The 13,205-nt window shown below is 40.0% G+C and overlaps 1 protein-coding gene across 2 annotated transcripts in view; it reads left to right on the top strand.

The window, feature by feature from the left end:
- LOC143906595 (uncharacterized) overlaps nt 1–10,939 on the top strand; it is a 52,555-nt gene extending 41,616 nt beyond the window's left edge. For both annotated transcript variants that reach the window (XM_077422787.1, XM_077422785.1), the window contains 4 exons: nt 3,358–3,647; nt 4,198–4,424; nt 4,689–4,853; nt 5,201–10,939. In XM_077422787.1, coding sequence (XP_077278913.1) covers nt 3,358–3,647; nt 4,198–4,424; nt 4,689–4,853; nt 5,201–5,447 — 929 coding nt within the window. In that variant the 3' untranslated portion in view covers nt 5,448–10,939. The remainder of the gene's footprint in view (nt 1–3,357; nt 3,648–4,197; nt 4,425–4,688; nt 4,854–5,200) is intronic.
- The last annotated feature ends 2,266 nt before the right edge of the window (nt 10,940–13,205 follow it).

Here is a 13,205-nt window from a genome sequence, read left to right as displayed (position 1 = left end):
CACTAAGGAAACAACCACTAAGGAAACTCTTCGATTTAGATGAAATGTTCAGGTTCCTTAATCCTTATTATACTCCAATGTGTTTTGTGAGTATGTAGAGTGACTCGGTATATGAATTATGGTTTGCTTTCTTTGTGTTTTTTGTCACGCCTTGAAGGTAATTTTCAACCTGAAAGTCAAAAGGGCGCTTTCACTTTTTAACGTGTAAATCTTAAAAAACAAGAGATAGAAAAAAATATTTAGCATAAATGTTTAATGGTAAGTTAAGTTTTATAAAGTAGAATAAACAAAAATTATAAAACAAATTTTATATTGCAAAAAAATTTTTACAAATTTTTTTTTTACATTTTTGTTTGTACCACTTTATAGACTTTAACTTACCATTGAACCTTTAAAAACATTTTTCTCTATGTCTTGTATTGTAAAAGTTACACGTTAAATAATGAACATTACCGTTATTCATGTATTGAGTCACTCTACATGCTTACAAAAATTCAACCAAATCGAAGATTTCGGGTCGGGGATGTTTCTTTGTAAGACACATTGTTGAAATTAGTTGCACCTGCATTCATCACGAATGTTAATCAATCGCAAAGCCATCAGGCGCTTCAACTGCCTAACCATTGAAACAAATTGCTTCGCGCCCCGGCCGCTTTCCACACACTGCAATCACTTGCCTGAGACCTCACGTTTATTTGCGAGTTCCCCGCGTAACCCTGAATTGCATAACCCAGATCCCCGATACGCGTGCGCCGCGGCGCCGGTTTCAATGAAAGGGAGTCTCGAGCCAATCTCAGGTCGCGCGCCACGCAACGTGTGCGATACGTGTGGTTCGATTGCGCTCTGGTAGGCTTTCTGATTCTTTCTCTGATCCCATTTAGTCGTTTCCTTCTAATCCCGTTTTGGTCATTTCGTCCGATAGTATTTATCGAAGCCTTTCTGCAGGAATCGTCGATACCGTGCAAGATATAACGCAATTACCTTGATCTTAAGACTATTGGAATTGACTTCATGCTAAAGTTGTCAGAGATCAAATTGACTCATGTGTAATGCAGTTTATTGCAAGGATATTTATCATTTTAAGAAATCCAAATTTTGGAAATAAACAATGTTAAGTGATAGAAATAAAGTCAAGAAATATTGAGGATAAAAAATAATTACTTTTTTAAGTAAAAGTTAGTAATTTTTTTATGAGTCCAAAATGAGACTCTGAACAGTCTATAAAAGTTAAATTTTTATCTGCAGATTTTTATCTCCCCTGTAGATTCCCCGGTAGAGAACGATTGAAAGCAGTTAACTATCACGACGTATCTGCTGTTTGTTTAACTATTCAAACAACATCTGCTCGAACGAGTAGAATTTGTTTAATCGGAATCGTGTACAGACATCTATATAATATATTGTTAAATTCAATTTTCTAGGCATATCTCTCTCTCTCTCGATATATATCGGGTGTTTGATAATAGCATCTCTCGTGAACAAATAGAGCAATTGATCTAAACTTTAATCCCTATCGATATGAAACATGAACAAATCATATACCGATTTGGCCACCAGCTCCCTAACTATAATTAATGAAAATTCAATTAATGAAAAGATCTTTGTAGGTGTTTTGCTACACCTTGATCTTGGCTGTAGAAAAAAATCCTGACGTGTAGGGGCAAAACTGAGGTCATATTCGGTTTCAGCAAGCGAAAATACATGGGAATACCATGGTCTAGTCCATGGCGCAGACAACTTTTCTTTTTTTGTTGGTCTGTGTCTGTATTCCCTAAAATACAGTCTGGCAAACTATAGGCTAAAGCCCTTCAAAATGGTGTGTAGTAGGGATTAATGTATAAGTGTATACCATGTACTACCAGTACTACTATATGTTAGTGTACAGTCGCGCTCATTAAATGCCTGGACACCGAAAATTGGATGTGTTTTGGTGTCAATGTGATGTGTGTCTATATATGATCTCTTTATACTGTGATTGGCCACACTATTTTGAAAGGCTGCGAACTCTCGAACCAATAAAAATAAGTCGAATGGTCAGACTCTGTATTCTTCTAGGGACTCTTTACTTCACTCTCGTCTATGAGCCACTCGAGGCTCAGGCGCGTATAATTTGTAAACAATAGCTTTTCATGTCACCCATGAGGTACTATTGTTGACATGTGTGTGGTTTTATATATATATATTTTTTTAATATAATATTCTTACAATTAGTAGTCTAATCCACTGATGACTGAAACGACCCTTTAACTAATTGAACAGAAGCAGAATTCAATAATTATTGAGATATAGAAAAGTCAGATCGATTTTCGGGATGTTTTTCAAGCGAAAGCGGGGCAGTGATCTGCATATTGCACGTAGCCAAGCTGCATAAGAGCCGGCAACCGCGCGGCCGGCGATGGCTATACGTACGGGCGGCCGCATCTCGCGTAACGCTGGACCCCCGTCCTGAGCGATGATAGTTTCTTGCCTTTTTTTAATAAAAATGAAATATTCTAACAGCATAGAAAAATTTTTTGTGCGTATGTATACGTGTGTACATGCATACATGTATACACAGAAAAATATCAATTCTATTGCTTAAAACTTCTTTGTCTTGCGTCTAATTAAAGGTGCCAATTCATGAGACGCAGAAAATGAGCGTCAACAAGGTGAACGTGATGGTTTCGCTTTGACGCTAGCGTCAAAGAAATAAAGTTGAATTTGTTTAATATCTAGCGTCGTCGCGCTGAATCGTCGTTAATCGTCTTAGTATTACAATCAAACATAAACTTCGAAATACGTAAAATATTAATTATTTTCAAGTAATATCTTCAAGTAATAATATTTTATAGATACATATATAAATAAAAGATATTATTTTTGAAGATTTTTGTTTGCTGAAAATGAGCGTCGAGCGTCAACGTGAAAAGGCACTTTTAGTTTCTATTTATGTATAGGGGTGCGTTCGCGGAGCATGCGCTATAGAAAATGCGGAAAAACGCGTTTTAGATATGTTAGGGAAAACCGGTTACAGCAATTGCTACTGCTACTTATGTCACGAAACTTCACTCTGCGAATGGAATGCACGTTTCAAAGTGGCTGTCGGTCAATTGGGGTGTTACGGAAACTTTTCAGCAAGCGACACATAAGTCGACCCAAACGTTCTATCTTTCTTTTTTTGGCAATAAGTAACAAAGACAAAATGGCACTTGCGTCGACTTATGTCGCTTGTTGGAAAACTCCCACCAACAGCAGCTACTTCGATACGTCACGCATTCCACCATTTTCTGTAGTGTCGAAGAGTACGTTTCGTCGCGTCGTCCTGATTTTATTTTTAAAAGTTTTACGACATATATTACACAGTTGTGTTTTTTGCAGTGCCTTGTTACAATCGACGCCGCGCTGCGAGAAGATCGCCTTCCGATGACGACGTAGGAAATATTTCGTCAGAAGCAGAAAATACATCACCGCGAGCTTCACCGTACGCGAATCGCGTCAATCGACGTGTTTCCGTTCGAAATGCATCAGGGCGAAAAACTCGAGGTAACCTGCCGAGGGAAGCCGTGACGATTTTAAAAGAGTGGCTTCGAGAGCATAAATTCAACGCCTATCCGAGCGAAGCCGAGAAGGAAGCACTATGCACGCAGACGGGCCTGTCACTCCTTCAAGTAAGTGCTCTTTTTTCATCCCCTTGCCTCGCTAATAAATTGTTAATAAAGATACACTGACACATTGACATATGATCAATTTATCGAGATCACGTGTACTTCTCGATTGCATTTGCAATTAATAATTTTTAATACTTTGTGGCATGAAACGTGTATCAATTCTGAATATCTTATGGCCTCGTGGCGTGACAAGCGTCATCAATTTTTAGTACATCATGGCGGGGTACACAGTATACATACGCGCCAAACTTTTTATTCGAGCCATTCAATATTTCTGATATATGCTTTGGGGAACGAGTGTAGTTGTAGATTGTTTCAAATGCGTTATTAATGGTTCCCCGAGAACATTAAGGTGTCTTATGAGATGTCTGGAAAATGTTTTGAAATTTTTCAGACGTTTTATAAAGGTGTCAGAAGAACGTGAAAGAAGGTGTCTTTAAAACATCTTTTAAACATGCCTAATGTCTGGATTCAAACTAACTTTCCTGTGATCAATATCATCGTCCAGTCTGCATCAGTTTGTTAACATTACTGATATTGAATTTTGCAGGTGTGTAACTGGTTCATAAACGCCAGGCGACGCATTCTACCTCGTATGCTAGAAGATGCCGGTGAAAATCCTAATCTATATACAATATCGCGTCGTACTCGTCGCAGCTCCGGCAGTCACATTCGGCATGGTCGCCGAACACCTCTCGAACCGCTCAAGGGTGACACATCTCCGCATGGATCGGGGAAATATAACATACCTCGCATGCTGGGCGAATCTGAATATCGGTAAATATTTCTTTCTACATGTATTTTGTCTATTTCGTTATTCTCGCGAGAATTAAGAACGAAAAGTACGACTGACTCAACGATGCCGACTGATTTATACAAAAACTCGAAAGAAAATGTTGCTTAGCCGCTTATATCACCTAATTCGCTATTATGCTAACAATGGCAAAGTTTTTTTATTTTTTTTTTAATTAAAAAATAAGCGGGAGGGTAGATTAAGTGCGTGAAAATACTAGATGTATCATTCAAGATTTGCGTACGCAGAAGTGAGGACAGTCCGAACGATTACGAGAGCAGTCTGAACGACTACCACAGCGAGGAGGAACATCCTTCGATACGGTGGCCCAACGTAATCGTTCGTCCTTATGCCGAGACTCAAGTCGAGCAATTAGACGGCGACGCTATTACCCATCCGTATGATCGGCGAAGGCAAGTTGCAATTGTTGCAAGACCATCTGCTAACCGCCTTCTAACGATCTTAAATTTTCGACACACTGACACACTCTTATCACGCTGTCACAATCGTCAGTTTTTCTCCGCGACGTAAAATAAATAAATAATTAAAGTAGCAGGCAATCTCAAAAGGAAAATGAGGAGATAGAATCATGTATACGAAAGTCGAGCGTTTCGAGTACATGCGTTCTTTTGGTGGCACTGAGAATTCTCGTTGATTCTCACGGCGCACCCAACACCGCATCCTGGCGCTGTGGAAAAAGACACAGACGTCAGATTTTAAGGATAATGGATTAAAGACGATGTTTTTTTTTTATGTATAGGCCTAGCTCTGCAGAACCTGCTGCGTACTGGAGCGCTCCCCGTGAACATCTGTCGCAAATTGAGCAGATAATCGCGTATCGCGGTCTATCCCAGCAGAGCTTAAAGAATGCTTACGCTCATCAGTGCAACGGTGACACCTTTAAGATGTTAGTCGAACTTGCTGTGGATATGCCGTATGCGACCTCGTCATCTTCGTCACGTCCGTCTTCTATTACGTCGGTCTCTTCAAGCCTGGGAGATCTTTAAATTAAGAAGATCTTTATCGGTATTTATTGTTATCGTTGATAATCGGAATGCAACGATGATGATATATCAGACTAATAAAAAAAAAAAAACAAAGATTTCTCTAAAAAAAAACTAGAAATTGCTACACTTTTTAGAAACATTCATGTAAATCGCTAAACAATCGCCATTATCATTATCATCTATTTTGCTGTTAAAGCTAACAAATTATTATACTTTTTAGAAACTGTCACATTCGTACAAATCACTAAACAATTATCGTTATCATATACATATATCACTGCTGCTATTAACATCACAGAATAATATCGATTATACATTGAACGATTAAGAATTTATCTGAGTAAATATAATAATTTCTAATTTTTTTAAGAGAAAATTTTTGTCTTACTATTTTTTTCTTTTTTTTAGCAAAAATAAATAAAAAAAAATACTTTAAGACTCCTCCTTACTCCTGAGTACTCGCCGCGGTCATGTTATAGCGAACCCGCTATTAGTTCGTCAGGGGTAAGAAATGACACGCTGAAAATTCTTGCATGCCATTTCCAAATAAAAAAGATATTAGATGAAAAAAACAGATTGCTTTAACACACATAAAATGTTTCGGAAACTATCTGCCGTAAAATGAATGTAATACGAAGCCGAGTCATGCGCCTGCGCATAACTCTGCATGATTTAGCTGTATCACATTTTACAGCTGTTTATTAACTGTCAAGGGAAAAGAATAGTTTTCGAAACATTTTATAAGTATGTTAAAGCGAGCTGAAGTGTTTTTTTTATCCAATTATCTTTTTATTTGAAAATGACATGCAAGAATTTTCAGTGTGTCATTTCTCGTCTCTGACCGCACGATGTAACATGACCGCAAATACTCAGTACACCAATTCTGTAATTCTTAACGACAGTGTCGTTAATGTGATCGTTACGTAGGTGTACTATATGGAAAAAAAGCTGTCGTTAGAATTACTGAATAGGACTACAGGGCCAAGATTCTGTAACTCGTTATGCTGTCGTTATGTGCTCATAACGACAGTTGCGCAGGTATGCTATATGATAAAAGAGCTGCGCAATTGTCGTTATGAGCACATAACGACGCATAACGAATTACAGAATCGCACTGCAGGAGTCTTAAGCCCGTATCAGACTACTGATTGCAAAGGTCGACCCGACTGCCTACTACGAGTCGTACTTCTTATAGCGCAGTCGTCACACAAATAGATAGAAGGTCGTTGTGTGCGTAAGTGTAGAGGGAAAAACGCGGCTTAAATCTATCATTTCTGGGTACGACTACCGACTCTTATTATTAGTAAATCAAACACAATGAAGTGCCGACTGATTGAATAGGCATTCTTTACAATTGGTAGTCTGATACAGGTTGGGGATTCTTCAGCCGTTTGTATTATAAAATTATCATTTTCGTACCTCTAGTCTTTCATCGCATTAATTTAACAGAATTGAAAATATTTCTTTAAGATTGCAATACATTTATCAATGATCCCCGGAAACTCTGATTTCATATGGAAAACGTATAAACTGTACAGCTTTTATATGAAGTACATGGTATGATGAATTGACAGAGCGCGTCTACAACTTAAGACACCATACTGAGATAAAAGTACAAGTAAGAAAAACTATAATTCCGCAGCTATTTCTCGTTTTTCATACGAAATCGGAGTTTTCTGGAATTATTAATGTATGTAATCGTAGAGAAGCATTTTCAATTCTGTCAAACTAATGCGACGAAAGACTAGAAGTAAGAAAATGATAATTTTATCGATAATACAGACGGCTGAGGAGTGCCCATCTCGTTACTCGAGTATCGTCGCTTAATTTCTACACGGAGAAAAATTTTTGTAAGAGAAGAATTTCGACTTTTGAAATTCTCGTAAAAATGTTTGCAGCAATTTTCTATAACGAAACAGTAACGAGCAAGAATGCTTATAAATGTCGATGAGGCGCGATTGTACCATTATTTTACATAATTTTGGTGTTCGCATGACATTTTACAGTTTTAGTTCAGATTATCTTGTCCTATTTTGTTCACGTCGTTCTTGAATTCATTATGTTTCAGAAACGTTTAAATGTAGCATTGAGAATGTTTTTCTATTGCCCTCGCGAATCGCATTTATTTTTAATAAACGCGTGCGAAAGACATGTATCAGGATAATGCATTTTCGTACAAATTACGCTCTCGAGATCACTGAAACTTCTCGTCTTTTATTTTAAGCACATCAAGAAAAGAAGAGCAATTAAATTGAAATTACAGGAAATAACTTTACATAGTGTAAATAATGAAATAGAAATAATGTAGATGTTTGCAAACGATACGCATTCTCTTCGAAATGGAAGAAAAGCGTACGAACCAAAGACTATTGTTATTATTTTTTTAGTACTAATTACTAATAATTAAATTGTGTTACTCGATAGACAATTCTTAAACAGTATAACGTAGCAATTTTTGTTTGTAAATGTTGTGAGAGGGAGAGAGAGGGAGAGAGAAAGAGAGAAAGACGATTATGCGATGAATCCGCTTAAAGAAACAACGTATATTATACGTGAGTCGTTACAAATGTGTAATGTGCGTACACGTGTGTATTTGTGCGCAAATTACTATGTCAATTGCGATATTCCGCTGCATTACGAGAGTCACATTATGATCGTGAAGTGATCACAGTGTGGCGGATAACGAGCACGTGTTTATGGACAAAGTTGTTAAATGTACAACTGAAGTTTATTTTAATACGACATAATCTTGTTATCATAGTAAGGAATCAAATATTTCATATATGTCTCGATCCTCCTACACATTAATCAATTTCGTCGCGTCGATTTTAATTCGGAATAAATCACGAATTAAAATTCTGCCGAGCTCTACTTGACATTAAACTGATAATTGTATTGTTGGCCTTTTACATATCCTCGATGATTAGTCCCCGAAAAACTCTTGAAATCGATCTTGGAATAAATAACACAATGCAATATTTATTCATATACGTCTTCCTGAAGATTATAAGTCCAAAATCGACTTTGATCTTACAATCTTGATATCCGTAACAAATTCCCCAATTAGGGGTTGGAGATTTCCTCTTAGCGAAAATATTGCATCACGATTTCCAAGAATCGATTCACATCTTGATGCATGTAACCCTAACAAAATCGAAGATTTTTTCTTAGTCAAAATATCATGAACGCGCCACGAACGGTTCGGTTATATTTGTCATTTTAATTCAAAGTAGAGACTTCAAAGTACCACTGCCATTTGTATCACGAGTAAAGTGTCTTAAACTTTTCAGCTTTTTAAAACGCTGTTGTTGACTATCTTATATCGGGATGTCAGATAATAATACCCGCAGAGGGTAGGTAGAGTGGATTAAACTGAAAAGTTCTGTACAGTTTTGCTATTATAACAATAAATTAATGAGTTATTAATTAATAAAATCATGCTTAAGAAGATTCTGCGAGGCAAAATTCGTATTCACAAGTAAAATATTGTACCATTTGAGATTATTGAAATGGTATGTCTCGTTTCGAGTTTGGCGCCTTCCACGAATATCTTAATGCTGTACATCTTATTTTGGATTGTCTTTAAAAAAGTTGGTAATGCATTTGTAACTGCATCAATGGAACTCGAGGTCTTCGTATTTCGGGACAAGAGACGTTTCAATGGTCCATATATTTGCTCTTGATGTGATAAGATTTCGCATGGAGTTTTGAAAATACTTAGATGAAGTAGCATCCATCTTGAGCAAAAACCTGTAGGAAGAGATAAGGTGATAGAGTAGGATATAAACCGACTATACACAGCCGAAGTTTATGTCCTTCTTGAGAAGGTTCTGCGAGGAAAGATACGTGTTCATAAGTAAAAAAAAACTCATTGTCATAATTGCAAAAAGGCACTTTCCTATTCAGTTTAACCCACCTCTACCTAGCCTTTGTTATAATTATTATCAGACACCTTGTATATTGAACGTTTGTAGGATTTATTTGTAGGAGAGATCTTACGAGCGCATTCTACTCTGACTGCGTTCCAAAATTTACTGCCAGTGCTCAAAATCTATAGCGTATGTAAGTTATGTGTAACATTCATTGCCATACGCTGGCAATGAATTTTGAAACACATTCTCTATTATACAAAACTTATTTGTACAAAACAAAAAACGTGCCTTTTACTCGAGACGTCCTAAATCAAGAGGGACGTCTTTTAGTTTATAGTTGAGCGGAATGTTTGCTGTAAGCGACGATAAAGCAAATTGAGTTATAAATATGTGTTTTTTTTTTTCACGTATCTTCGATAGTTGGGTGGGAAAAACGTGCACTCGCGATATCATACTTACTTGGGGGGGGGGGGGGGGGGGAGACAATTTCATGTTCTTGCGATAATCTTCCGGAATCTTCACAGATCGGAATTGCGCGCCGAAGTCTTCGCACATTTGAAGGATACTTGTATTTGTCCTAGACATGGCATTCACATATGTGAGCGCAGAAAATGCGCGATCGCGCTGTCGCGAAACTCTTCGGTCGACGTGAACTCGAGGAGTTCGCTTCACCGTTCCGCCCGCTTCCGACAATCGATTGGGATTAATGTGCTCGCAGGAAGGTAAAAAATACATCTTTCGCGTTTGATTATTAATCTATGACACGAGTCACGGAAGTTACATGAACGCTCGTGGAGAGTTGAGTTGTGAATGCGCATGTTTTTTCACGTATGTTCGATGATGTGTGAGTTGGATGAGAAAAATCGCGATCGCGATATTTAAGGCTGAGACTATTTTTTTAATTAATTGAAGAAGATTCAGAAAAAAAAATACTCGACTCGCTCTCCTCGAGGATCGGTATCGTGTTTACAAGAGATGAAGAAATTTTTTTTTCACATTCCCGATGATTATCTGGAGATTTTGCGGATCGGGGTCGCGCGCCGAACTCTTCGCACAAGGATACCTTGTATTCCTCTTGCCATTCTGCATGACGAAAGGATTCTTGATTGAAAGGGATCGCGCCGTATATCTTATCGTGCATCTCGACAAGATTTAGCAATATGGGACCGGTGCTGGACTTGCAGTTTTGAGGCCACACGAGAGAGAAATCAAGCAAAGTATATATAATCGACCTCAGTACAAAAAAAAATCGCTGTTAGTCCAGAATCTTTTTGTCGTGCGGACATATTGCGATACATATCTTTGCCACGAGCGTTTGATTAGCGGCGTATGTTACTCTATTGTACAAAACTTATTGATCTAAAAACGTGCCTACGCGAACCTGTTATGTTGACACGAACGCGAAACGGTGTTTTCTAAAGATTTAGAAGTTAACTTGGAGATTTTGCTCTCCGCGCCAATAAGCATATCGCTATACTTTTGGACAATAACTAAACACGTACACGTCGAACTATCATAGCCGATTTGTGAGAGAGTACATCGATTTTAAGTTTGGTTTATACGTACATGCACACGTGCATGCATTACATATGAAGAATGAAATATACAAGTGCCATAAAATACTTGTTATAATTTTAACCCTAGTATGTATGGAATATTGTTTGGGGTTGGAGTTTTGTGGTGGAGTGTGATGTAAGGTTGCATGGTTGTTGAATGCGTTCTTCCTCCAAAAATATCATTCGCGACTCTCTGTGAGATAGAGACTCTCATTTCGACTCTTGGTGGGAGCGTCGATCGGCATTTGCCGTAGGACTTTAGGGTTTAAATGAGTATTTTTGTGCGAAATTGTTTATAAATTTTATGTTGGTCGGCGCCGCCAGATGCTCGCGAGAGAGCGCATTTGCCCGCGCGCGGCTGATTCTGGTCTTGATAGAGGGGTACACGTGGCTACTACCATTGATTTATAGTTAATCGTGTATTTAACGTCATCATTCTCTTCACAAATCTTAGTATTAGACTGCCAAGTCGTAGGTCGTTTGACCAAAGCCGATTCCTAAATCTCTTCTCGTCTAACGTTGACGTGGGAAGGAAGACCTGGACACCACTGGACACTGATGGAAGACCTCTCGAGTCAAGGATGTATTAATTACAGTCGATATTTGAGGGGTGATCCCAACGGCGAGGAGGTAGCGCTTTCGTCATTGTTAACGGTAATCTTTATTATAAAATCTTATCATATAAGATCTAACCGTAACTACACCTTTCCCTCTTTAACCCCCTTTTTTCTCCTTTTTACAGCGACGCTTATATACCGCTATCTTCGTGGATGCCCCCTCGATTTTCCCCTTTTTCATTCCCCGGCCGGCTGGTTCTTTCATTTTACGTAACGCCTGTCTTCCTTTTCCGCTTGTGTCTCTTCGTTCTCGTGCTCCCAATATCACTTCGTGATTTAGATTCAGCGACAGCTCTGTTCGCGAATAGCCACGACACGCCGCTACTCCGGACAATATCTTTGTATTACCTTTAGTCCGAACCTTCCTTACCCAATGCGATTTATTTAAGATTCAATTATTAATTATTATTTATTTAAGATTTTTCTTCATTCTCTCTCTCTCTCTCTCTCTCTCTGATTCCGCGTTGACGTTTTATCGACTTATTGTATTTTCTTTTTGTAGGCTTATTCGGAGGAATCGCGCGACTCGCGTCGTTTCCCCTCGACCGGAGAATTGGAGAGAATTGGACGATGAGGAGGTGTGTATTCTTGAATGACGAAGCCGGCGAGGAGGGTAACCCACGGCGCGTAACTCGAGGAGGGAGACGCGTGGTCTCGTGCCGGAGACGACGTGCGGGAGCGCGGTCAGTCTGAAAGTCGGAGCGAGCACGAGCCACGAGCCGCTAGTTACTGTCGGCTGACTCGGCGAGCGGGCGAGAGCACGGGACCGAATCCGGCGCGGCCGTTTGACGTATCGCGGACAAAAACGCGGCGGAAGCGACCGTGATCAATGAGGAATCGTCTCCGGACCAGCGACACGGCGATCGACATGGGACGCCGATTATTTTAAATTCTACGAAAAGCGCGAATTCGTCGAACGGTGCCCCCAAGAGCTCGAGACAGCGCTCCGAGAGCTTCCTTCAAGATTAAAGAGACGCGGGTAGATCCATTGGCAAGGAACGGCACAGGGGGTCATCCGGGGAGGGGGGAAGGGGGATGAAATATTCAGACTTACTCGCCGATTCAATTGGTTCGCAAAAAATCGCCTAATGTAACGCTCATCCACATCGAAGTTTCGCGAAACTTGGATTCGCGGTGACGAATCCGATCGACCCTCCATCAGGTGCAAGGGCACAGGGGACCACCGCACCCAGAGTTCGCCGGTGAACTGGGATGAAGAATATCCGCGGATAAGGATCGACGCGCGGGCGCGATTTGCGATGATAGATCGCGAGCCGCGGTCGGGAGGAGCGCGTACGCCAATATCCGTTTGTCGGCCGTTCTCCGGATAGCGCGATAGGAACGGGAAACGGGTGTTCGTTTAACGACGCGCGGAGAACTGGATCGCCCGCCTCCTCCTCGCGCCGTTCCATTTTTCACGGCCGACAATGCGCGCCGGGTAAGGTGGTCCCGTGCGCCGCGCGTACGCGCGTGTGCCACCGCGTGTCTTCCTTCTTTTTTCTTCCTTCTCACCGGGAACCTCCGGACCGAGGGATCGAGGAAGGTATGCCCGTGTAAATTGGGGGGGCTATCCGGCTATCCGGCATCGGGCGCGAGGAATACGCCGCGCCGGCAGAGCGATCGCGGCAGTGCGCCGCGCCGCGCGGCTTATTATTAATCAACTCTGTTAATCAGTGTGTGTCAAGATTACCCTACATATCGTCCCGCCGGCGA

This window comes from Temnothorax americanus, unplaced genomic scaffold (genome assembly GCF_048541705.1).
Source record: "Temnothorax americanus isolate GAGA-0224 unplaced genomic scaffold, ASM4854170v1 Scaffold73, whole genome shotgun sequence".
Classification (NCBI taxonomy): Eukaryota; Metazoa; Arthropoda; class Insecta; order Hymenoptera; family Formicidae; genus Temnothorax; species Temnothorax americanus.
This window is presented reverse-complemented; position numbering and strand designations above follow the sequence as displayed.